Source organism: Acyrthosiphon pisum, chromosome A1 (genome assembly GCF_005508785.2).
Source record: "Acyrthosiphon pisum isolate AL4f chromosome A1, pea_aphid_22Mar2018_4r6ur, whole genome shotgun sequence".
Taxonomy (NCBI): Eukaryota; Metazoa; Arthropoda; class Insecta; order Hemiptera; family Aphididae; genus Acyrthosiphon; species Acyrthosiphon pisum.
The window spans coordinates 150,601,700-150,629,402 of record NC_042494.1 but is presented as its reverse complement, the minus strand read 5'-3'; the positions used below and the strand labels follow the sequence as shown (position 1 = coordinate 150,629,402).

General features: G+C 31.0%; 1 protein-coding gene across 1 annotated transcript; it reads left to right on the top strand.

Annotated features, from left to right (window-relative positions):
- The first annotated feature begins 3,612 nt into the window (after positions 1-3,612).
- LOC100169605 (lysophosphatidylcholine acyltransferase) lies at positions 3,613-27,490 on the top strand. Its single transcript, XM_029486389.1, is given in 13 exon segments — positions 3,613-3,781; positions 4,017-4,225; positions 13,516-13,661; positions 22,027-22,241; positions 22,788-22,900; positions 23,757-23,911; positions 24,010-24,147; positions 24,973-25,063; positions 25,066-25,100; positions 25,521-25,680; positions 26,821-26,922; positions 27,074-27,200; positions 27,339-27,490. Coding segments are annotated over 12 exon segments (1,542 nt in total). The 5' UTR covers positions 3,613-3,781; positions 4,017-4,117.
- The last annotated feature ends 213 nt before the right edge of the window (positions 27,491-27,703 follow it).

Genomic DNA, 27,703 nt, shown 5'->3' with positions numbered 1-27,703 from the left:
CAGTGGCGTGCTCTGTAGGGGGGGAGTTAGGGGTTATATCCCCCACCTATTGTCTTTTTTTACTGATCTACAGAAAATCACTTGTTAGTTATTACAGCTGTTTAGAGTCATTAATTTTTTATTAATTATTAATTTTATTCGTTGAGTCAACAAGCTTGAAATTTAATACGAGGCTCTTAATATTATATTCTTAAAATAGCAGTTGAAATAGTATATTGTGTGGCAAGGGCGGGAAGTAAGCCACACATACTATATTTTGTCACGCCCCTGCGTTCATGGAAAAGGTTATGCAGGGATCTATGCAACAATTATAGACTATTCTACAAAATATGTTTAAATGTTTATGCGTCATGCAAGGAGGTTATACTATAAATTTAAGATGTAACCAAAAGTTTATATTTTGCAAGGACCGTGGTAGGTATACATTTTAGTTTCTGATTGTGCAGGGGATACGCGCCCGGCGGCTGGCACTTTTGGGGATTTCTTCTTTTCCGCCCGGCACTTTTGGGGATTTCCTCTTTTCCGCCCGCTGGACGGAAAAAGGTTGCTTTCGAACGCTTCAACCGTGGTCGAAAACCAAACTTTCGGTGCAGGCGTGACAAAAAATATATTAATACAGTCACAATTTTTTTTTATAAGCATTTAGTTTGAATTTTGACCAATTACGAAAAAATTACGAAAATTTGCAAATTATTTTGAGTTAAAAATTAATAAAAATTGTATTTTTAAATCTAACTATCTAAGATTTGATAATTTAATACAAGATTCCTCATAAGTGTGTCTACCATTATCAAAAAAAAAATGTTTACCGGAAAGTCAAATTAAATTTTTATGAGCGTTTGAAGTTCAAATTTTAACATCATTGGATATTCACTTGATTTCTCATGTAGCGATTTTCTTATATTGTATTTTTTTTTTATATAATATATAACAATACATTTTTATTTGTTTGGTCAAAAAGCATGAAAATATAATACACGACCCCTAATATATTTTTAAAATAGCTGCAGTTGAAAAATATTAAAAATACATATGCACAATTTTTTTATAAATATTTAAAATTTAATTTCGACAAAATGTATCAAACTTAAAATTTAAAATGCAGGTAAGTGACATCCCTCTGCTGTATATAGTAGGTTACAAGTGGGTCAATGTATAATGGATTTTTATTAAACTTGAATTCAATGATATCTGATAATTTGTAAATTATCACAGCTGCAGCCCCCTCAGCCCCCCCCCCCCATTCCCTGCCTACGGCACTGCTATATACTATAGTCTGGGTCACGAAAACTATATAATATAAAATAGGTAGGTAATACTTGTATATCAGGCTTGAATATCATAATATTCAAAAATTATTATGATTTTATAAGTTTGATAACTTTGAGTGGAATTTTTTCCATAGTGATTTTTGCAAGTTTATTGGGTATTTACTGTTTGTAATCTTAGACTGCTGTGAACTGTGGAGGACAGTGTTTGTCATGTATCATTTTCCATGCCCTATGGGGCAACTGTTATAAGGCGACGACCTGAAAGGGTTGTATATGACAAATGTTTGTAGTTCGGCAGGGACCTAATGGGTCATAATTTGATCATACTATAGTTTGTTGATTGCTTTTTTAATAAGCGTTTTATTTTTGAGACTTGATTTGATTTTAAAATAAGGCGTAGTTAATGGAGATGGGATTATATATAGTTGCTTACATTTTTGCTTGGTTAGGTTTGACCAGGTATAATCTTTGGTCTAGTGCAATACCTTGGTATTTTGACAATAGTTGTAGTGTAATTATGTTGCTGTATAGCTTGAGTGGATGAAATTAGTTTCGGTTTAGGCCTTAGGGTAACGTTTATCCCAGTGAATTTATATTCATTGATTTTGATTTTCCAGTTTTTCTCAAGAATTTTTTTTATTCAAATAACATTTTTAATTTGAAATAATTTAAAGTAATGCTGTGTTGTCAGCAACTGTGCCCAGGAGAGTGTTATTCTAAGTAGTTATATAGTGTAGATATTATTATAGCGTTAAGAAGAAAGGACATCTTGAGGTAAACCAGCCTTGCCCTGCAGTATATATTGAAATTGCAGAAAACGAAAGCTTTTTTCACTCTCCGGCCTCTGTGTTATAAATTATAATTACGGTTTATTTATTATTATGACTTGTATAATATTATCATCTAGTCATTATTAATCAGTTTACCCATGTGTCGGACATTCAGATGAATCTGTTTGTTTATTGAAAAAATAAACAATCAAATGGAAATTTTAAAGAAAGATACCCTGGAATCTGGATATGTGTTTTTACATGTGTTTGGCAGAATTGTTAAGTGGGCACCCATAGGTATCTGCTATGCCGGGGGATGGCGGTCTTTCTCTCCGGACACCGTGACTGCCCGAAGAAAAATTACCGCCAACCGGGTAGCCGGGATCAAACCGGCGTCGGTGCGCGTCGCAACCGACGCCTAGCTTAGTCTGCTTGGCTACTCCGCTGAGTGTAGCTTAATTATTGTATTGCTAACGGATTTTGTTGACGATTGTATACCGATATAATATGGTGTATAAATATTATATATATATATTTAATTGTTATAAAATAGATAAATATTTATCGACAAACCTTAAACGTTATTTCACTCAGTTTCTGGTTTTAGAATTTCAACTGACTATAAGGAGTATCAATTAATTTTTTTTTCTGAAGTTTAAAAACGGTCTACTCTGAAAATAGTGCACTAGTTGTAGATACAGCTATACAAATTATACTTTGAACACATAACGGTAGTTCTTAAAGATAGTTTTATCTTGAGATCTTAAAGTAACTTGAACATATTAATATCTTGCCCAACTCACGTGCTGCTCAGTTTTAAAATAATTAATAAGTTTATATCAATTTTCAATATCATTAATAATTATTTTTAATATTTTAATATAATTTCAATAACTCGTTAGATAAATATTGTAGGTACCTATGTGTTTACATATTTAGTATTTACGTGTATGGGTTGGCGTTTGGCTTATCCATTATCCATTGTCCGATAAAATAGGATACATTTATGCGATATTTAACACTATAATATATTTATGTGTAGCGCGGTCTGGCGCGGTCTGTAGTCCGTATACTCAACTGCAGAAATGCTCCGAGTGTACGTATCGGCCGGTGTTGCTAGCTCCTGAATGGGCGACTACCCGGGATTTTTAGCTACAAATTCTTTCCACACATACAAACGTATTTCAACGAACCGTTCCAACCGTTCCTCCCACTACAAAAAATATATATATATATCTATACCTAATATATAGGTACCTATATTATTGTAACATTGGTTTGTAGTTGAACTAAAAAAAAAAAAAATCGTATAACGATATTATAATACCAGTTATACTTATGATACATGGTACCTACTATACTTATACCTATTTACCTACATACAATCATGTACTATATGATGTGTTTAGGGATGGTGATGTGAATTTTTGGGGGGAAGGGGTAGGGTTGGCGGTACACTCGCCGCCGCTGACCGTTATCGTTTCGACCAAAAGTTTTTACGACGGGGTTGCGGAGGGGAGAGAACTAGCGAGCGCGCGCGCGCGTTTTGCGATCGTCGCTCACGCATGGTTGCTGCGAGCGCGCGCTGTTGCACATGTCCCGACACTCAGTCCGCCGCACATTGTCGATAATTGCGCGTTAGTGTACGATACATCATAGTCAACGAGCCGCACTATTCTTGTCCTCCGTCGCTGTTTTGCCGCGTTCACATTGGGCCGCGTGATTTCATAATAATATAACGTAGGTAGATTATTATTATTTATTCATGAAAACCGTTTTTCTTGTGATTTTATAAATTATTCCGCCCACACACCCCCGCGATAAAAACTCATGCCTAGCACAAACTTTTAATGGTTTAAAAAAAAACACACTTAAAATTGTTAGGATTACATGATCAATACAATTATACAATATCGTATAGTACACTATTTACCGTTAGGTACTTATTCGTCTTTATTCCGTGTCTATATTGTAGTTATTAGCCAGCGGTGAACTATAGTGGCGCCGGATCGCAGAGAAGAAGATCGAGACGCGACGGCCGACTTCGCTGCCACCGCTGCCACTGTTGGTGCAGAGATGAGCGAGACCAAACTGTTGATTGGCAGCGATATGATCGCGTCCAAAGACATGCTCAACCCGTTCGTACACCACCTGGAGCTGACTTCCACCTACGACAAGTTTAAGGTAAATCTGTTTAGATATTTAAAAAAAAGTTTGAATTTATTTATACTTTACCAAAATGTTAGCTTGGATGTAGTGATGGGCGATAGCCACACATCATAGGTACAGTTGTGTAAATATACCTTATATTTAATCGGTTAATGCATAATGTTAGTTATAAATTATAATAATAAATTGTGTATTGTAATTTGTTGACTGTATAGTTGTCTCAAATATAATCAAACAAGTATAGGTACCTAACTGTTTATCCAAAAATTTGATATAATTTATTAATTGAACATATTTATAATATTTACATAATTAATAACCAATTCTTCAGTTATTTTTTACTAAATGTGAATACTTAGGTTACTATACTAAATTATGGTCGTAGTCAGGGGTTAAAGGGAGGGGGACGCAGAGGGACTCTCGGTCCCCCTACCGCGGACGGCGGTTAAAAAGCACCCCCTTTAAAAAATTAGGATTTTATACATTAGACAACGCTTAAGACTTTATGGAGACATTATAGTCCCCTCTGGAATTTTTTCCCACTTTCAGCCCTGGTCGTAGTATCGACTATAACATTTTTATCATTTACTGTAGTGAAATAATTTTTTATCGTATAGATACCGCATTTGTAACTTGTGCTTACGCCCGTTTGTATTTATTAAAGAAACAATACTATTATGTATTTTATTATAATCCACTGCAAGCATAAAACATATTGTATTTTATTTATTATTATATCGTCCACGAGTAATTATTCAATTTATTGTATGGTGTATCGCGTGTTAATATTGTCCGTACACACGGTTATTAACTGGCATAAAACATTATATGTAGACTGTAGGTAGTATAATATTGTCCTAGTGTCCTAGTATATTATTGTTTCCCTTGTAGTTTTACTCGTATATATTTCTCTTCGCTGATCGTTAAATGTATAATATATTACAACAATTCATAAACATACACATAAATTACATAAACCAGATGTTTTGTAGGGTTTACGACGTTCTAATCGATTACAACGCGAGTGAGCTAAATTCGTAAAATGAAATTTTATTCCATATTCGATAAGAACGATTTCTTTCAAACTATCACTATTATCAGTTTAGGTACTTGGATTTTTTGCCCACACTTAGGTATATTTTCCACATTTAAATTTTCAGAAATATTCTGATCGCCTTAAATAATTACTCTACACACATATTATTACTAAAACAACGAAACATAACTTTTTATGATTGAGTCAAACTTGCCACTGCGGTTGTACCTATTAGAAAATTCAAAATAGTAAATACAGCCAGACGACAACGAACGGATTCAGCACCCAATGAGAACATTGCGTTCACTTTAATTATACCTACCTATACATTTTACAACTTCTGCAGCAGTGATCACTATAATCACTATACCATATATATATATATGCTAATATAATATGCTATAATTGGTATCGAAATTTAAACGCGCCAAATCATCATCGTCATCTACACAATAGCTAAGTAGTAGTATAGTAGTGGTAACGATTTATCTATTTAGAATTTCGATACCATAATATTAACTGTTTTATATTCTACGAAATCGAATGTGATTATTATAGTTTTTTTGTCGTGTAAAACTTGACTTTTATCGAGCGTTCATTGTTCACATTATGAGTAAATACATATTCATATTTTTTTTTATACTACTTCAACGCAATTATTTGAGGTACATTTCCGTTAATAATCATCGAGTATCGAAGACACTAGTGAAATATTCACTAACTATTCCACGGAAGTAAACATCCGTTATTATACAGTCATTACGCGTACATTAGGATTCGGTTAAAAACTTTCTTTAAAGACACACACGATTTTCATTATATACTACTCTTACTTAAATAGGCACCTATAATAATATGGTTGTCGGGTGATAGTATATGTTTACTGTTATTACGTTACAGGAATTAAAACAAAAAGTGTTCGTTGTGTTCGTTATGTTCGACGTCAAAGATAGGTTAGATTTATATGGTAATATGTACATTTCAGTGTAGTTCTGCAGCAGTGTGCAATATCAAAATAAGCGTACAAACGTCATGAGAATTTTAGTGGAAGACCGCCAGGATGAATTTTTATATAGAGGTGCCATAGGTGCCATACACGTACGCGCTGCAGTTTAGCAACCAGGTAGTTTTTGTGTGTAGTTATCATTCCGTGACGTAACTCTGATTTCTACGGAAGTGTATATTATATATTATCAAATACATCATGTTGTAATGTACATAAGTGTATAATATATTTAAACGTGAAGAGCGATTTTTTCAACTAGTTATTATTTATTCCGAGCGCAGTGTGCGTGCAATTTCGTATCATAAATATATGAGTGTGTAGGTACTATTATTTTGACGATGAAGTCGAAATATGTCGTGGCGTTGTTTTCTATTATTTGATTATACAAGTTTGCCTTGGTGGTTATATACTCTGATGAAGTTTTGACGCTACATGTATAATTAAAGACGTTTAGCTGATGGCGGGGACCTGAATAAAAAAAAATTAAGCGGAATCGTTTACAAATCATTGTAATAATAATTATGTAATCAGATCTAAAGAGAACTCTTAAGTTACTAGATATGTTTATTATTATTGAAAAAAACAATGTATATTGATAGGGAATGGACAGTAATAAAAACTAATAATATGCATTTAAAGGTTTTATTTTGAAGAAATCCATCATATGACTTTTATTGTGTAAATAGTGTATTTACCCTATTGATAATAATACTCGAGAAATCATGTTTAAATATAATATATACATTTTTGTACAGACTCGGACTATAGTATTATACGTTTTCATATAAATTATACCTATATCTACTGTTTAAAAAAATAATTACATATTTCTACAAAATATTCAAATTCTACATTATAGTAGTATTTTTGTTATTAATCGGAACAAAAAAAAATAAAAAAATATACATTTAGAAATAATAATAGAAAAAACATCTGTATAGAATACAGTATTCGTATAGATTAAAAGGTAAAAACATAATTTAACTCAGTTTTTCAGAAATAAACGCATTGAAATACTAAGATATATATATTGCAGGGGTGGCCAAACCGCGGCTCGCGAGCCGCATGCGGCTCTCGTCATGGACTTTTGCGGCTCGCATCCTAACGTTTAACGTTACATTGGACGTAAATTAAAGTAAGATCCAAGATGTGAAAAAAAAAGGTCATATTATTATATATATAATAATATGACCTTTTTTTTTTACATCTTGGCTCTTCCATATTTATTAATATATTTGGTGGCTCGCGAGTCTCTTCTCGCTGGCCACCCCCGATATATTGTATATGTATATAGCTGTCCCGCCCGACGTTGTTCAGGCCAAAGATTTGTATTTTTAATAAATATATTTTTAAAAAATGTATGTAGGTACCATATTTCTTCTAATTATAACATTAATTTAATATGTAACGAATTGCAACCATTAAGATTGACAAAAAAAAATTATTTTTTCGTATGCTAAAAAAAACACGCGTGAGCTACCCTTTACCTATCTACAGCCTATATAAGTTGAAAAATCAAGCTGTATACACCCTCCAATTTTCAATTTCCTATATTTCTCCTATAACCAATAGCAATCATATATAAAAAAAAAATGTCTATCATAAATCTTAAAATACCTGTTTGAGCACCTCTCCGGGATGAACCAATTGGGTCTAATTGTAAATCTATAAGGTCTAAACCATTCAGGGACTCACTCAAAAACTCACAAAAATGTCCAGTGGTTTAGGAGGAGTTCAATGACAAACATGTATTTTTATATATATACAGACATAGATTGTTATTATTTTTGGCCACCCAATTAATTTCACCAAGGAAAATTATTATACATTAAAACCTTCCCCGTGACTCGACCGATTTATTAGTGAAAACCGTATTAAAATAAGTAGAGTATTTTTTCGAGATATGCTCGTACATACAAAAAATGGGCAGTGTTTCTATTATATTATGCATGTTATATACATAAAACCTTCCTCTTGAATCACTCTAACAATTAAAAAACCGACATAAAAATCCGTTTCGTAGTATAAAAGATCTAAGCATACAACGAGAAAAAGGGACTTTATTTTATAATACTATGTTAAGATATAATATTATATTGTAAAATATTTAAAATAATAATCATAACAAAACTACACATTTTAAATTTGATATAGTTACGACTATTAAAACAAATTGTATTAATGAATCATATAATTAGGTACTATTTATTTTTTTCTTGTATACTATAGTACTTAATAATCATTAATTATGACTCATAATTTTTATCAATATAATTAAAATATGTTGAAAAAACAATTTTAAATTAAATATTAGAGTAGAATTATTATCTAACTCAAATGCAGGCTGACACTCATTGTACACGAATTCGTGTTTTAATACATGTGCTACTTTAATGAGTTTGTCATAATATTTATTAGGTACCTAATATGTATGGTTGCTAATTTTTATGTTTTTATTCGTACCATTTTTCAAGTACATAAACACAAGTATAACGCTCTAAATATCTTGTAAAAATCTCTATTGATGCGTTTGAAGTGCGTTTAAACAGAAATATATAGGGATTTGGACTCTTACCTATTCAAGTATTCAACTTTTTAGGTTTCTAATATACTATATGTACAAGGTATACCTGATATTTTTGTGTCCGTCGCGACTTTAGTTGTCATGGTTAACAATACCATTATTGATTTTGTGAAACTAGTATATTTTAGGCTTTGGCCTATACTCCCGTTAGTATATATGATAGCAGTATATCAGGTATATCATTGTCTTAAATAAAATGCTTTATTGACGTCTAACCGATTAAATATTTTTATACGTATTCATCTTCTATATAATATATATCTAATATATATAAGACATTTTGAAATTCAAACATTTGTTGGCTTATAGTTTCAGTTTGTGTTACGTCAATTTGGAGATTCTGAATCGCGTATGATATACTATGTAATATAGTATAGGGAATTAGGGTAATTTTTTATATAATATAATAATGTATAACATACAATTTTGTTTACAGTGTTTCAGTAAAGTAATAAAATATCTAAAGACTAAAATGGTTAAATATGTATTTATATTTCGCTTACATTTTAACACACATTATTTTGTATATATATTATAACATATATATATGATATATACATATAATTTGTACAATAAATAACTATATATATACTGACATATTATTCTGTGTACAGTACAACATTACTGAAAATTTATGAAAAATATTATAAAACATATATAATATATCATGTGGAAATGTTTTCTCGCCTACCAGCTATACGCTCTAAATATATACGTATGTAACGTATATAACTATGTATAGTATAATATATTCACTACAATCGCGCGTCATGTATTATTATTCTCAACTTTAAAGTCTATATCGATCTTAAACTCTGGTGTATATAATATATAACATGCATATTATTGTAGTAACCGTTTCGAACTTCCCGGCAATAAGACCTTTCGACTTCATTCAAACGAACCTTAGTCTATAAATCGTTTGATGATATATATATATATATATTGCATACACAATAAAAATTACACACACCGCAGACGCGAGTCGTGTGTGAATATCGACACGCAGTTGTTATATATTTCAAGTCTGCCGAATATTCATCGTTTTGAAATAAAAAATAAATTGGGACATGTCGTGTAAAATTTAGTTTTGAACGCATTTTCTATTATAAGTTAGTAATAAGTAAGTCACAAGCAAAGACTTAAAGGAGTAGATATATTTCTTTATTTTTATGATGTAAGCTGTAGGTATATTTAAAGAAAATGAATATATAAAAAAAAAATGTCATTGATTTTTTTAATAAAGACTTTATATAGTATCTACCTCTATTCTTCTGTTTGAGATTGTATCCAGTATAATATAGTATACCTGATTATATAGTATATGATGAGCATGATACATTGATACATATCATTAAAAAATAATATTTAGATATGTATGAATTTTCATAAATATCATGAAGTTTAAATGTGCGAATTTTACAAATATTAAACATACGTCATAAATATCACCCTCGCAAAATAGTCATATAGTTATTAGTTACGCACTGGTCTGTCTTTAAACGTGGTGGAAATTTATGCCGATAGCCTGACAAACACATTTTGTGTAGGTACTCAGTGGCTATATATATATGTGTGCAGAAATGACATATATTGTCGTGTTAAAGCTTAGACAATCGATTGAAGTGGTGTATTATCTTACACAGGTGTGTATATACGATAATAATAGTAATAAAACAATAACAGTGCCACAATATAACAATAACCACAGTTAATGTGGTTGCATATGCGCATATTGTGTATAATTTATGTATATTATATTAAATATGTATATATTATGTAATCATTATAAGTATATTATAGCAGGTTTATGTAAAATATAATGTACCCACTCACAACTCACTTATACCGGACGTCGTTGCACCGCGTTCTTGTCTTGTATAATAATTATATCGTTCGCGATTTCAATATTGGTATAAACATTAATTAATGTGTAATGTATATTGTATGCTATTATTAATACCGAGTGCGTTAAACTATAGGTGAAGTTAACGTTGTGTTAATCGATATCATCTGAAACGTGCATGGTATTATTAAATGTATTGAAACTTTATAATATTATACCTAGACAAATATAGTAAAACCTCCTTATAACAGAATCGGTAGGTACCAACTACCAACTGATTTTTCCGTTATAAAGAAGTATCCGTTATAGGGATACTAAAGTCTAAAATATACGGGATGTAAGTTGTACACTTGTACGGGACTGTTGTTATTTTCTGTTGTAAAGAAATTTATGTCTTATATAGGGTCCGATATAAGGAGGTTTTACTGTATATCATATAATAAATTATATGCTATATGGACAATTTGTTCAACTTCAATCACAATATTAATTTTTCATAATAATATGATTTAAATAGGTAGTTAAATAAGAAATATGATAAAAAAATTAATAATTTATGTCATATATTTGTGTAATGTAATAATGCACTTATATATCGATGAATGAACGTGACACATATATCTTTCCCAGAATATATATAATATTATTATTATTTATATAACTATTTATTCCGTGATATTTTATTTAATATATAGTTCGTTAAATTTTACATATAAATGCTAGGTCATAACTCATACTATATATTTAATAATATTATATGTGATGGCCATATTGAAAGATAACTTCATGAATTATAGTCGTGAAAACTCGAAAAATTGAAGCGAGATAAAAAAAAATAGATTGGAGATGATAAGTAGTAATCGAGATACCTACCTCGAATTTAACCTAATTTAACCCTCAAGGTCCAAGGATAATAAAAAAAAATCGAGTTGTCAAGTTTTTTGAGTTATTGTGATTCGACTGTATATATTAATTACATTAGAAGGTTTTTCTAATCATTTACGATAACAATGTTGTCGTTTATATTATTTGAGGATTTAGAATAATAATACCTATAATCTATATATGTTATAATCTCGATAAGGTAAAACCGATTACAATTTTGCTGTTCACTATTTTCATATTAAAAATGTTTTCCACGATATAACCACATTTGACGTTATATATATTGTATAAGTGTATATCACACATTGCTTAAAATAAAATATTATGTACTTATTAATTTTACATACATCATAATTTATTCAACAACAGTATGACAGTTAGTTATCGTAGTTAGAACTTAGAATAGTGGCCACACCCAGACAAAGTTATATACTAATTTTAGCTATTATTATATTAAGATTTAAGATAGACTTGTCTATATTTTTTTACCTTTTTGCAATGTGAATTCTATATTTTTCAAACTTTACAAAGGATATCAGCAATATAACACACAAATGTTCCTTAATGTCGTTTCATGTAAATACTTCCGATATAGGTCCTTGAACATATATTATACAGATTACAGGATTATAATATAATTTAGTGGCGTTTGAAGCCTTAGAACATATGAGTTAATATAAACCTAGACGGAAATACGACTTACCTTCGCTCATTACTGATGTATTATAGGTATATAGTATGCAAAACATTTAAGTATAATTTGTACTATTTGTTCACCATAATCTGGTTTGAAAATGTTTATTATCTGCTATACCTACATATATTGTATTATTTGCAGTATTATAAATTATAATAGTATTGTTATTTTGTGTGTATAGTTTTTAGAGGCTATAGCCTACTGAATTCATAACTATTTTATGAGTACATATAAAACTAATAATCTATATATATATATGCCAAAAGAAACTCTCTCACTTCCTCACTGATCGCTACATCTCAAAAACTAAAAACGTATACTACCTAACGTGAAATTTGGAATAGTGGTTCCTTTAATGATCTAGATATGCAATAAAAAAGGATTTTCCAATATTCGCATTTTAAATAGGGGTTCAAACGGGGATTTTGAGAATCACGGTGGATATTGAAACTTTTTTTTTGTTTATAAATGGATGCTATAGGTTATACTCGGGCAGATCAGGTACAATAGTATGCATGAAATCGTCGCGTTTAGGTATGTGCTTTCAACCAGAGAAACTATGTCTTAAAACCAAATGTATGTGTGTAGCTTGTATACTCAGAAAACACTCAATTGAATTGATAGAAACAGTGGCGGATCCAGGATTTAATTTTGTGGGGAGGGGGGGGCTCCTAAAAAATTACTTCTAAGCCATAAATACATTACACACTTTAAAATATTTTTGTAAGTAAAAATAGGAGTCTGTTTTGTCTGTTGAAGAGGTCTGGGGGGGGAGGCTCCTGCCCCCCTGAATCCGCCACTGGATAGAAAATCTTAGAGAATGTCTTTGGAGATATCAGAAAAGTTTAGAGAGTAAGTAGCTTAAACCACGTTAAAAAATATACCCAGGCAGTGCTAAATATAATCCGCAAATTGCGGTTGCCAATCTAGGTTGAATTTTTTCACAAATCTAGGTACACTGACGCCGATTTGTCCATGAACTGAGGTAGACTAACACTGAGATACACTACAATCGAGGTATATTTATATATAACGTATATACTATATGGGATTTGTCACAAAAAAAAACTGCACACGTGTTAAGTCGGGATAGTATAATTAATAATATACAATTAAAATTAGTAATATTATATCGTGTATCGAGTATAGGTAGGTACCTACTTTTCGTATAAGTAATTAACATTTAAATAGGCCGTACGCATATAATATCATCATTATTGTTTAATAACGGAAACTTTTGTTTTATTTCAGACTGCATTTTTCACTATAGTCGTTCTACCCGTACGGATAGTTGCCATTTTGATTTTGCTGTTTATAGCTTGGCTGTTGGCGACCATTGGTTTGACCGGTGTTAGTCAAACCGAATTATCAGAGAGACCACTTACCGGATGGAGACGGTAAGTTTCACGAAAACCGACCAAACCTAAGACTTTTCACATTGCCACCTATACTATATACTATGTATACACGTAATAATGTGTATATAATATGCCTATATTTTTCAGTTATAAAAATATTTTTTTTCATAAGTACCTATATTTTTATACAAGTATATGGATCACAAATCACAGGGGTATGAGCTATGAACCAAGATGAACGGTGATTTTTAATTTGAATCGAGACCTTTGGCTCCTTTTTTTTAGTACAATATTTTTATTGGAATATGTTTCTACAATCTACTATTCTACTATATAACAGTACAGCCAATAATTGAATACGTATTCACTCCTAATCATATAGCGTTATATTGAGTTTATGATTTAGAACGTCTATTATATTATAATATGTTCACATATAAGTGCAAGGACTCGTCAATATGATTCATTATTGTTACCTTTAGCTATTTTAAGTTTGACACGTTGGGCTATAGTAACGAATAAGTAAAAACATTCGTTATTATCTAAATTGAACAAGGTTAACACTAATTATATTGTGTACCTTAAAGTATATCGTAATAATAAAAGTTTTACATAATTAAAAATTATAAGTTAATTACGTTTTGTCAAAATCATTCAAAATAATAACTAGATCATAATTCTTAATTTTATTATTTATTTTATTTTGTCTCAAAAACCTGCAGATTACAGTTAGTAAGAACATTATTTCTTGATTGCTAGAATATAATATTCAATAAAATATATCATAATATGTGCATATTAGGTTGTTGTTCAATGTTTAAAAATGGTTTTAAATAAACGTTTTGTTTTATAATAATATAATGTGACAAATCGAATTATATGTAAATATGTAATTGTAGATAATAATTATTAATACAGTCATCAGACTATCAATACTGCCATACTGGATTATATAATTTCTATTGTTGCACTGTTATTTATTAAATGAACTGCATAGATTCCAGTTAACTATTAATTATTCACGCATAATGGACCGATTTATATTATTAAATTATTTTAAAATGTAAATAGAGTGTTTTCACCGAAACGTCGATTGGTATTTAACGATGAGCTATATATAAACAGAATATTTCATAAATATAAAAGCAGTAACAATAATCAATCAATTTGTTTAATCGAAATAAATTATTAATAATATGCTTATTATTGATAGGTATTATATAACATAGGCACTTCAGGTTTTGTTTCTGTGAAAGGATCGCAGCTTTTAAATCGTTATACCTAATACAATAATAGAAAGGTGGATATTTAAGAATTGCATGTGATAAGTATACACTTTACATGTATTTTAATATTAATGTCGATTGTCGATTTTCCATGCTTAACAGCTTTCTGCAATACACTATTTTTGTCTTAATTTGTGTCATACATTCGTTTAAACATGTACGATTATAATATGTCTATGTACAACATATTATATACATAAAATAATGTTACTTTATGATTTGTATTTTTCACTTATAATATAATATATCATAACATAATAATATAATGTTTAAAAATGTTGCTATTTCTATTACATCTTTGATAGTATGAAAGTGTTGAGAGTTAAAAAAAATGAATTAACCTATTAAATCTCATCGAAAATTTCTTACACTAATTATTCTTGTTGACTATAAAAAATCCTCATAAATTCAAATTATATCTAATCTTATGCTTAACATTTAAAAACGATTGCGTTCTTTAACTAACTTAAATATATTTATATTGGGTTCAGTCCAAGGCTGCCGTTTGAAATAGGTACTAAACAACAGTATATTAATAATATTTATTTAATTACAATTTTTATTTTATTTGTTTTGTTTGCTAAATATATTTTATTATTATTATTATTAATTATTTAAAATGTTTGTAAAAGTTCACGGTTTAATTTTATTTAATAACTGTGCCAATATAACATTCAATTTATTTTATATCTGAACATAGACCTAGTTTGGATTTGAATAATATTGTTGTGATTGGTCAACTTTTGTGTACGCAATGTAAATAATAAATATAGTTTAAGTTTTATGTTATATGTATTATGGGTGTGTAATATATGCTATAAATGAACATTATTCAGTCATATTATATGACATATTACATGTTTACAAATTATTTTTTCTTAAAAATGGCTTATTAAATGCTGAGGTGTTTTGGAGTTGGGAATAAAATGTTAAAGTATACATATAAATAATCATATTATAATCTATTTACAGCTTTTTTTTTTTATCACATTCTAAATAATAATTATTACTTGTGTTGAGTATTTTTCATAGAAATTAAAAGTACAAAAAAAAATATATTCGGAATGGTTGAATAAAAAAATACTCCGTTCAAAACAGTCAAATGTAAGCAACATTGTTTACGAATAAATATAAATATATTAAAGTACATATCATATTTGAACACTTAACAAAAATAAAATATATAGGCATAGGCAGGTAGTATAATAATAATGATATCATCCTTTATACAGTGACGTATATATTAACTAATTGCATTGTTCTTGAACAGGAGTGACGTTTTTAACGCCCCTCCTCGCAAAGGCCGAGGTTCTTACGGACCTAACGAAGTTTACTCAGGGTTGCAATATTTAACTTTGCTTAAACCGGGACAAAAATTGTTGGTGTACTTTTCACGTGAAAAATCATACCACTCCTTCACGGCCAACCACCAATTTTAACACACTGTTTTTTCGACACTTTATCCAGATAACGGGACGTTATATATCTATATATATATTCAAAACAGCTGGAACGATGTATGGCAACCCTATAGTGTTAAGTTAGATAGTGAGAGGGAGTGAAGAATTATAAATGGTACATAATATAAGTGTCCTAATGGCTAATATAGTAAAATAAATAGTAAACTATACAATAATATTATTATTGTAGTTATAGTATATTATACTTATACTTAAATGTCATACATGTTGTATTTATTATTATTATGCACGCTTCACGTGTACGTGGTGTACTGGTGTTGGGCTTTTGATTGCGTTTTTAGCTGCGTCAGACGTGCGGTGTACGTGGTCGTCCGGCTTATGTTCGGGGCGGCTGGCTTCCATCGGGTCAGGACTGTCGGCGAACAGGCCACGCGGCAACAGGCACCCGTGCTGGCCGTTGCGCCGCACTCGTCCTTTTACGACGGGCTGGCAGCCGTCGTCACGGGTGGTCCAACCATCGTAGCTAAGGAAGAGAACTCGTTCATACCGATCGTAGGAAGTACGCGACGATCCACATCCTCTTTATATATTATTATCTTATGCACCGTGTGAATTTGTTGTTGTATACACGATTGTATGATTGGGGCTGGGTGCAGGTACACCGATTCGTTTTCATCTAAGATTTGAAAAAAAAAACTGAAAATTTTGAAAAATTTGTTGCATCCGAATTGCATGCTATGATCGCCGTAGGCTATAATATAATATTGTAGTTTTAATTATTTTGTGTAGTAACATTATACATTTAATTAAATTAAAATAATTTCAGTTATTATTGCTACTGTCAGTCTTAAGTCAGCAAAAGTGCAGGGATGAGAAATTATACTACAATAATATTATGATCAAATCGTATTAATTATATTTCAAAAATGATTAATTTTAAATTAATTAAATTTAGTAATTTTATAACAGGTTAGTCTTATCTGTTTGTTTGAAATATACAGGTTAGGATGTAATGTAAATCGGATGAATCATTTTGAAACACCCTGTATGTTTAAAAAAAATTCTTGTCATAGATATATTGTAGTTGGTTGAAAAATAAGTAAACTATTACAATTTAAGAAAATCTGTAAAAAATAATTATTTTATTCTTTTCATTTTTAAAAAAATTTACTAGTCAGGTATTACAAACATTTTTAATTTTAAATTTCTTTTTCAGGTTAAGAACATATAATAAATAAAATGATGATAAGTAATTTAAAATTAAGTAGGTATGCCTATATAGTTTATTCTTTATAATATTATCTAACCCACGATGATTGACGTTTATAGCATGCAAATCGATGTAGCTACCTATATCTGTTTTTACGGTTTCCTAACGAGTTGAGTACGCTCCCATCCTCAATTTTAACAATATAACACGTCGTTATACTTTACCCGTTGCGCATGCACTCCTGCGTCTACGTGATTACGTATGCGTAAAATATATATTATTTACCTATAACCACCAACCACATGTACAGTCCGTGTCTCGGGTCTAATAATAAAAGGCCCCGAACTAATAAACTTTTCACCACAATTTTCGACAGTCGTGATACGGCGGACGAAGTTCAGACATTTTAAACAATACCGCAATTCCATTTCTATCATGAATATTTGATATTATGCCCGTCAGTACGTTACGCTCTATAGTATGTAAAACGGCCCTTGGAAATCATTGCGGTTGTTAAATAATAAACGAGATCTTGAAAAATCGTATCTACCGTATAATTTGATATATTTATTATAGATGCTTTTCCGCGAGAGTTCCTATACTTCGGGATTGGTCCTTTTAGACCCGAGTCACAGAACTAAATGCAAGTTATATTAATATGTATGTGTGAATGTGTGTGTGTGCTGTTTATGTTGATTTTGTAACACATACATTGATGCTGTATTATTAAAATATGTATATTAATATTTAGTATGTATATAGGTGTAGTGTAGTTATAGTGCTAAAGTAGTTATAGAATTCATATTTGCGCGCTGCACGGCACGGCACGTGTTGTGACCATCTGCATCTGATTCCGAGGCTGGCATTTAGGAACATTGGCGATACTATTGTATAATTATTAATTACTAATCAGTGAACACAATGAATCTATAATACGAATTCGGTTAGAATAAATTCACGTGCTATAATATAATATCATAATAATATAGTACTATGCGCCAAACCTTGCCAACTATGGGACGGGCAAAGGATCAACGTAGACGTCTTGAGACCGTTATTGTACAATGTTCCGCTGAATTTAGAAATGTGATGAATACGCTAGTATAATATTATACAAGGAAAATATGTGTAATTATAATAAATGTAATGTGTCACCTCGGTGCACACGAAATGCCACCGATGTAATAGCAGTATCGCACAGAGGTCTGAAATACAAAGTTAGGTGCAGGGCAATGAAATGTATATTGTTATCAAATATTTTCAAAAACGTTAAAAGTAGGTACCTACCTAGCTTTACAGCTTTCCATTGATATTTAATATCACAAAATCACGAATCTTTAATCTTTTCGTCGTCCTACGCGACTCTCACTGTACATTAATATGTAAAATATTACATATTATTGTATATTATGGTGTTTATGTGTGACGTGGGCGACTTGCGTGATTCGATCGCAATACGATACGTCGAGACAAGAACAAACGCGAAGTCATTACCTATATTATATAAAATATATATATATATATTATTAAAAGTTCCCACACGATCATTGCGGCGGGTGTCATGTCCGTCCGATTGAATAATATAAATATTACACCTATTGCGTGCGATTGTTTAATGTCAAGAAAGCCGCCGCCGCCGTGAATCGCGTGTTATCCGTTTTTTGAGGCTCGCTGCAACTATAATATATTAATATCGGTAAATATATTTTACTCTGGTGCTTTGCAACGCCCAAACCGCGTTTAAATTACGGTCAACAGCTCGACTCTCGAGCGTGAGAGTTTAACGTAAACACTCTGCACTTATTGTTAGAATTTACAAGAAACATTTTCACACTAATAATTCTCACAAAAACCATGTCCACGACGATGCAATATAATAATAAGGTTCGATTACGACGTCATTACGGTCGTGTATTTTCCCGTACGAAATATCAAGCAAAGCGTCGTTAGCACACACAACGTAATAATATAATATTAATAAAGTGATAGAAACCTGTTAACGATCTGGATTTAAGATTTGACACAGCGTGACATCAATTAATATTTTATACCGGTCATCGACAACGAAACGAAAATCTGGCCACTAAAGTTATACAGTAATAATAGTGCACATGCACAGAAGACATTGTATAACAATAACGGACCTTTTCTTATACCAGTGGCGTATTTATTTTGGAAGGAAGGGGGGCAAAACAGAATAATCCCCCTTTACTCTGTAAAAATGCCTTCTCTAGAACTTTCATTTATTCATCAAACAAAATAGTAAATCCTTGAGAGTAAATTATTTTTATATGAAACTTGTTACTTTGGTTCTAAAAATGTTTTAAAAAATAATTACAATTTTATTTATATTTTAGATTCCGAGTGAAGCGATAAATGGTATTATGTGTTTTATTTTTATTTTGTTATTATATTTTTGTTTTTGTCAACACTTGGAAGGAGTACTAAAAATGATCAGAGTAAAGCAGTACAAACATTTTTTTATTAGTGGGTGAATTCCAAATTTTGATGACATTGGATATGAAACAAAAAATAACGATTTTTTCACCACTGCGTATAATATTATATTTACTATACGCAATGTAATTTTCGAAATATTTAAATTGATTTTAAACTAGGTATAATGGACCTAATCACACCGTTCGTCGGTATCAACTACCTATTAATTGTTAGAAATATAAATTACTAATAGATATATAAATAATGCATCATACATATTATTATCATCCTTAGAAGAATAGGCTGACGACTGTCTTTACTAGGAATCATTTTACGTATTCAATGATTTATCGTTGAATCAAAATTTAACACATCCATTATTACAGTGATTTATTAAATATCTCTACTATAATACAACAGAGAGACTACCCCGATTTTAATTTATATTCTGAGCGGAGCGAAGAAGCTAGTGGTTTTACAATGGTGTTTATTTTTTTTTTTATATCCTGTTTAAAAATTTCTACCAGAAGGAGTGCTTTGATTTCAACATATTATAGAACCTTATCTTTTAACAAATTGGATCAAGATGGTACTTTAAAGAGGTAATTTTTCGATTTTATCAATAGTTATTTAATGCCACGTTAAAAACCACCGAAAAATTACGGAAAACCGCAAAAAATGGCTTTTAATTTCCAACACTGTGTTTAACACCATAGAAACGAATAAAAAATTATAATATTAATTCAACTGACAGGATATAAATTATAACAATATAAAATATCCAGACTTATAAACCGTCTCCGCTCAGAATCGTTTTTCTTATACAATGATATTATATCATTCAATACAAGTTTAATACAATCCATTATACAATGACCCACCCACTTGTTACCTACAGTACAGCAGAGCGAAATCCACTTACCCGGATTTTTAAATTTATAACCATCAATAATCGTGGACCAAATAATATTATACTAGATGTATTAAACTTTTAACTATATTAAGTTCCAGGGGTCTTTATAATACCTATAACTTTAGCCCCCTCCCTTAAATATGTTACTGTCTGAGGTACACCGATTTTACGTCACATAGTAATGTTTTTTTCGTGTGCATGCCTACCATGTTGTTTCTATTACTCATTTTGACTTGTTAGTAAAATTATGGTAACGTTTCAAAGACAAATATTTTGGTGTCTGAAAACTTGCATAATAATCATGTAAGTACACGATTATATAGAGAAAATAGTTTTTGTAATAACTTTATTTTATTTATAAAAACACTCATCGTTTCATCTGTATAATATTATATTGTTTTATATTTGATTGTCATTGTGTCGGGAATCGGGGTATAATAAAATTTACATACCGACGGGTCAATATAAACTTGAATCCACTATAAATTATAGTTTAATCTTTAGGCGGGACCCGAAGATTACAATATTTATTATTTATTATTAAGTTTCTTTAAATAATAAATGCTAGCAAAAGTTTTTAATTTTAATTTTTAGTGAATAAGTTATTAAATTAAGTTTGCACGAAGTTTTCGTTCGTATTAAATATTATAGTGTTTTAATAATTTAGTGGAACTAATTATTTAATTTTCGCATGAATTAGACAGATCAAAAAGTAAAAGTACTTCTATGATTACCTATATATAATTTATTTTATCGTTATTTCTTACCCATTATATAAGTATACCTAACTGGCTAAATGTTTAAAATACTCGTATTCTATCCCGTGTCTATATCGGTGTTTATCTAAGTGTTTAGCTTATTATCTTTTTCATTTAAAAGCTGTGGTACCTATGTTTTTTTTTTACTTAAGCAAAATTAATTAAATGCTAATTGTATGAATTAATAATATATTTTCTATGTGAAAAATAAAAAATGTTGAAACAATTAGATTAAACTATAACATAGTTTATGTAGACTGCAGTAGATATATTATATAGGTAGTGTTATATGTGATATGTTAATAATTATAGTTTAGTGTGAGTGTGGTTTTTGTTTGCTTATTATAATTTTAACATTTTTTACTTTTGTTTTATAGTTATATCCGTCGTTGGATTTGTTTTGTGGGCCGTTCCGCTTACTTAGCAGGTGGCATGAACATGGTTATTAAGGGGGTGAAAGCTTCCCGTCGGGAGGCCCCCTTACTGGTCATCGCTCCTCATTCCACGTTCCTTGACTCTTGTATAAGTTACGTGACTGGTTTCCCTTCTATCATCGCGAGGATCGAGGATGGACTTAGCCCTTGGGTCGGAAGTACGTGTTAATGCAATACAATTTATAAACAAACAATTAATCGAAAATTATTCGTTAAAAACAACATATTTTAATCGTGAAAATAAATTAGATAGAGATATAATATACATAGAATAATTGTGCTTTTATGATAAAGCGACAAAGTTAAAAGTGGTTTTAATTCGCGAGCTATATTATTTACATTTTACGCGTTACAAAATATTTTATGACAAATACGACGACAATGCATGCGCATTTATATTTTATTGCTGTATTAGTCATCCGTAATAGATTATTAATATTTGCGTGTGTGAGTGTGTTTTAGTTTGTATTTTTTTAGATAATTTAACTTCTATATAATAATATAATACCTATCATAGTACACCAGCTATAGCGTATAGTATATATACTTTTTTTTAACGCTATATATATATAGGTACTATTCTCGCAGACGTAATAAGATATCTATTTATTAAAAAGTTGGGTGGAAATAAATCCGCGTATACCGGCAATATATTAATATTATGTAGAGAAGTTTTACTCATATTATTTTTTATGATCCTACAGGAGTAATAAACTTCACGCAGCCCGTGTACGTACGAAGAGACGACCCAGAATCGAGACACAACACAATACAGGAGATAATTCGCCGTGTAAAATCCGACCAAGACTGGCCTCAGGTAAAATACATTTCCGACGAAATAATACGACATCATGCGTACATGTATAAAAATGTGCAATTAATTTTGACGATGTGTATATAATATAAATACTATATTATGTGACGCATATGTTGCATGTATTCTCATTCCTCGATGAATTAATAATGGTCGACCGTCGCGAATAGATTAGCAGACGTTTGAAATATAGTTTTTAAAGTTTATTGAAATGTGCTCATAAAAAAGGCCATAGTAGGTATTGAATGAGATTTTGCTATAGGTACTGTCTGAAAAAAATTTTTACTAATTAATGTAAAAAATATCTTTGAATATAATATATAACAATGTATTATTATAATTTCGGCGTCTATTATATATTACCATTTTACCATTAACTGTATAATATTCAGAGACTAGGGACGACATTCGATACCAGATGGTTTTTTTTCACAAAAAAATTTCATCGTTAGATTGTGACACGTTGATTCGATCATAATAGTATGGTTTTGAACAATTTTGAATAAACCACGCACTTATTTTTTCTATAGTAAACTGCAGTGTTTAATACGTTCGGTTTTTAAGTTGATACTATTCAATGGAAATTTTGTGTCTATATACTACAGTATACAGTAAAACCTCCTTATAACGAAATCGCTCTGTACCAACTGACTTTTCCGTTATAAAGTAGTTTCCGTTGAAGGGAGGCTAAAATATAAGGGATATAAGTCATACACCGGACTGTTGCAATTTCCCGCTGTAGATAGTTTTCCTTCATATAGGGTGTCCGTTATAAGAAGGTTTTACTGTCAATACATAATATGCATAATATATTGTAAGTGACTTCAACCTAATAAGAACTCGTCTAATCCTTTTCTAGATCCTAATATTCCCGGAAGGCACATGTACGAACCGATCGTGTTTGATAACGTTCAAGCCGGGCGCCTTCTATCCAGCGGTGCCCGTTCAACCGGTACTGTTGCGGTACCCGAACAAACTGGACACCGTCACCTGGACGTGGGACGGTCCTGGAGCGTAAGGGAGACTCAACATATATATATAAATATTATGAGACTATATAGAATTACCGTATTCTCGACATGCCTATAATATAACCACGGTATCGTGTTTAGATTGAAACTCTTGTGGTTGACTATGACGCAGCCGACTACGACAGTGGAAGTGGAATTTCTGCCGGTGTACGTGCCCAGTGAATACGAAAAACAGAACCCAAAAGCGTTCGCCGAAGGCGTTCGTAACGTGATGGCCAAGTACGCATGTCCCATACAATATTATTATACGTATTAATATTAAACTATATAATATTATCATAAAATGTTACACCAGATATTTATGCCCCATGGGGGTACGATTCTCGTAGATTAATATATAGTACCTCCGATAAAAATTTCTCAGTTTATTAGTCACATTATACAAGTACCAGGGGTAAAAATATTCTAGCAGAATAATTCTTCCACAGAGGTACAAATAATTTAGGACATTTATTTAACCGCAGTGTGTATAACATATTTCTGGGATATCTATATACCTCTCAGAATTTTATACCCGGTGTGAGAGGGTACTAATATCCAGGGAAAAATCGTGAACCCAATAATATATTTCTTCAAGTTATACTTAAATATTGAATAGTATTGAGTATTTAATATTTATGTATTACAACTGATAAAACCAGTCGGCTATTTTATTTTGTTAAAATATATGTACTTATCTATACAGTTGTATAAAACAATATACGTACTTAAACGGCTAAACTATGTCATTTAATTTTGGTGAAAAAACTTGTACTAATAAAATGTAGCGAGCCTAATCCGAGTGGGGCAAAGGGAACTTTTTTCATAAGTCCTCGTTACTCCTTTAGGATAATATTATTATATAGGACTAAACTCAAGCTTCGCTCTCAAAAAATATGAAACGCCATCTGTGACTGCTGATATTATTTTTCTAGTCGTTACACGCGATGATTGTGTTAAACAATCGACCAATATATTATATTATTTTGTTATGTTGTTTAAGTATTTCTATGCAAAATCTTTCTAGAATCGTCTCCACCGATCGTTTTGTTTGTATTGTTTCAGGGCATTGGCTGTTCCAACGGCAGACTACACGTACGACGACTGTAGAGTGGCCGTGAAAGCTGGTCAACTGGGTCTTCCGATGACCTCGAATACATGATCACCGTCGAAAGACTTAGAAGTCGTCTAGGGTGAGAGTTGATTTTATTAGTGCAGATAGACGGTCGTCATAACACAACATAATTGCATATTACAAATAATATTATATAGTAATATATTATTTTAATTTTAATATGGAGCCACGTGTCCCTGTGCGATGACACGTGAATCATCATTACTCGGTGATAAATCTTTGCCGTGGCGTGAAGCTATATATTATCAGTCATATCGAAAAGTTTCATTTAAGTTTGCGTAGCTATAATAATAAATAATAATATAATGTATTAACGTGATCTGGCACACAGCACTGCAGCGATGGCTGCTGTCATCGCGCTAATAATAAAAAATCTCTTCACGTCGCTGTCATCACGGTCTTGCAATATTTCTTACACAACGTCACTTGTCGGTAAGGTACATATTTGTCTTATCCGTTGTATTTCTACCGTTTACAGATTGACGCGAATTAAGATCGAGGACTCGGCTCTGGTCAAGAACATGCTGTCGTTTCAGAATCGAGAGTCTCAACCGGTAGATCTGGCAGAATTCGCAAACAGTTTGAACGTCACCGCCGAAGACGGTTCATTGGTCAGCCTCTTCAAAATGCATCTAGAGGTAATATCTGCAGTGCTGGTCTATAATAGATTTTATATAACAGTGGTTCTCAATGGGTGGTCGTGAACTGGCCTTAGATGTGCCGCTAAATTATTGAAAATATAAAACATCTTCACGCATTATAGTGTGCGGGTATTTGTATAAGACACCCTAGGGTACCACGAACAAAAAAAGGTTGACAACCTACAATGATAACTCTATAATATACCTAGATTTATAAGCATATTATACATTATAAATATATATTTCACCGTCCTCGTGCCTAAAGTTATCAAATATTTTTTACAGTTAGACAACGAATAGTTTCAAATTCAAAAACAAACATTTATTTTAAAATCGAAAATGTTATCAATATAATATGTACGAATTTTATATCTTTGGAATCGTACAAGTATACTGATTTTGATTTTAAAATATAATTATTATTACCTATAACCTATTACTGCTGTTGTTTTAATTTCAATAAATATGACTATGTTCTCAAAAATAAAATTAACTGGATCATTGCCAATTATTTTGAAACCTGATGAAGTTGGTCAAAAAATAAGTAGGTATTAGATGTTTCTAATTGACTAAGAATTAAGTGAAAATGTGAAGGAAGTGGTTTGTGGAGGGGATAAAACCTCTAAATATTCTATTAGCCTCCCAAAAAAAAAAAAACAGACAGCTTTTAGTTGCATGGGATTGATGCCCTCAAGTCTGAATTAATAGTGAGGAGGGCATAGACTCGGGCCCACAACTGATATCGATCAATAGTGGGCCGCTGGCGGGTAGTACCTAGCTACGTTTCCTATAATATATGGATAATGAATATATATTATTATTATTTTAATCCGGGCTGGGATATCCCTAAGGCTCACATTGATGTTAAAAATGTTAGCCCCCTTGAAATTTTAATGGATTTTCACCAATTGCAGACTAAACCATTGGTTGTATTAATTGAATATATAAGGACAGTAAGTAATACATTTATATAGGTAGATAAATAGTTACGTTCTCCCACTTGTTATTTTTCAAAACTTTGTCACTTTTGGTACCAAGGCGGAATCAGGTGAAAATGTTAAGTAACTTGTTTTTGGCCGTATTTTCCCTGTATCAATATTTCACATACAAAAAACATGGTTTTTTTTTTTTATATAGAATGAAGACTTGTCGACCATAGATTTTAAAAAGTACTTGTTGGCTGAATACATTTTGCAGAAAGCCACCTCCAAAGACGATCTAATCGTGTTGGCTTTTAAGGTATACCATTTTATGTTAATGTAACGAAAATATTATTCATACGACGAAACAACTGTAACACAGGAGAGCGACATTCGTGCTTAAATGAAATTGTGACGTGGTATTAGAAACGTCAAATATATTGTACACGTTTGTTTATGATTTGTTTCAGTTGTACGGTGAATATTTTGATAAAGAAATGTTCGAGTACGTAATGAACCTCGTCTACAATCTTCCGAAATCCGAAGCTTCCGTCATTTATAATGAAATGACCGACAAACCAAATGAAATAAGATTGGGTAATTATTTAACGAGTTTTCATTATTTTTTTTAAATTTTAATACCTCATATACGTGTCATCGTGATTATGATATAATATCCTTTATCAAATTTAAAACAAAAACTCATTATATAATCGCGTCGTTTATGCGTTACAGCGGACTATTTACAATATGGGAAAAAGTATCCTGAAAAAATAGAGTCCTTGCAAAACCACAGTAAGAATTCGGCACCCAGAACCGTAACAGACTTTTCCAGTTGTGGTCAATCGTTCCACGTCCCTACGGACGACAACAAGAAGTATCAATGACATACGGAACATCCTACAAGTACGATCGTACCTGTTGCAGACTGATATTAACAATTTATTTTTAAGGTTTTATAATATTATACTATTCGTTATACATACATATATATATATAATATATAATATTTTGTTACTTTTTTGTGTATTTAAGGAATATTTAGATTTAAGAACTCTCAATGCACGACTATATATGTGTAATTATATTATATAGTCCAT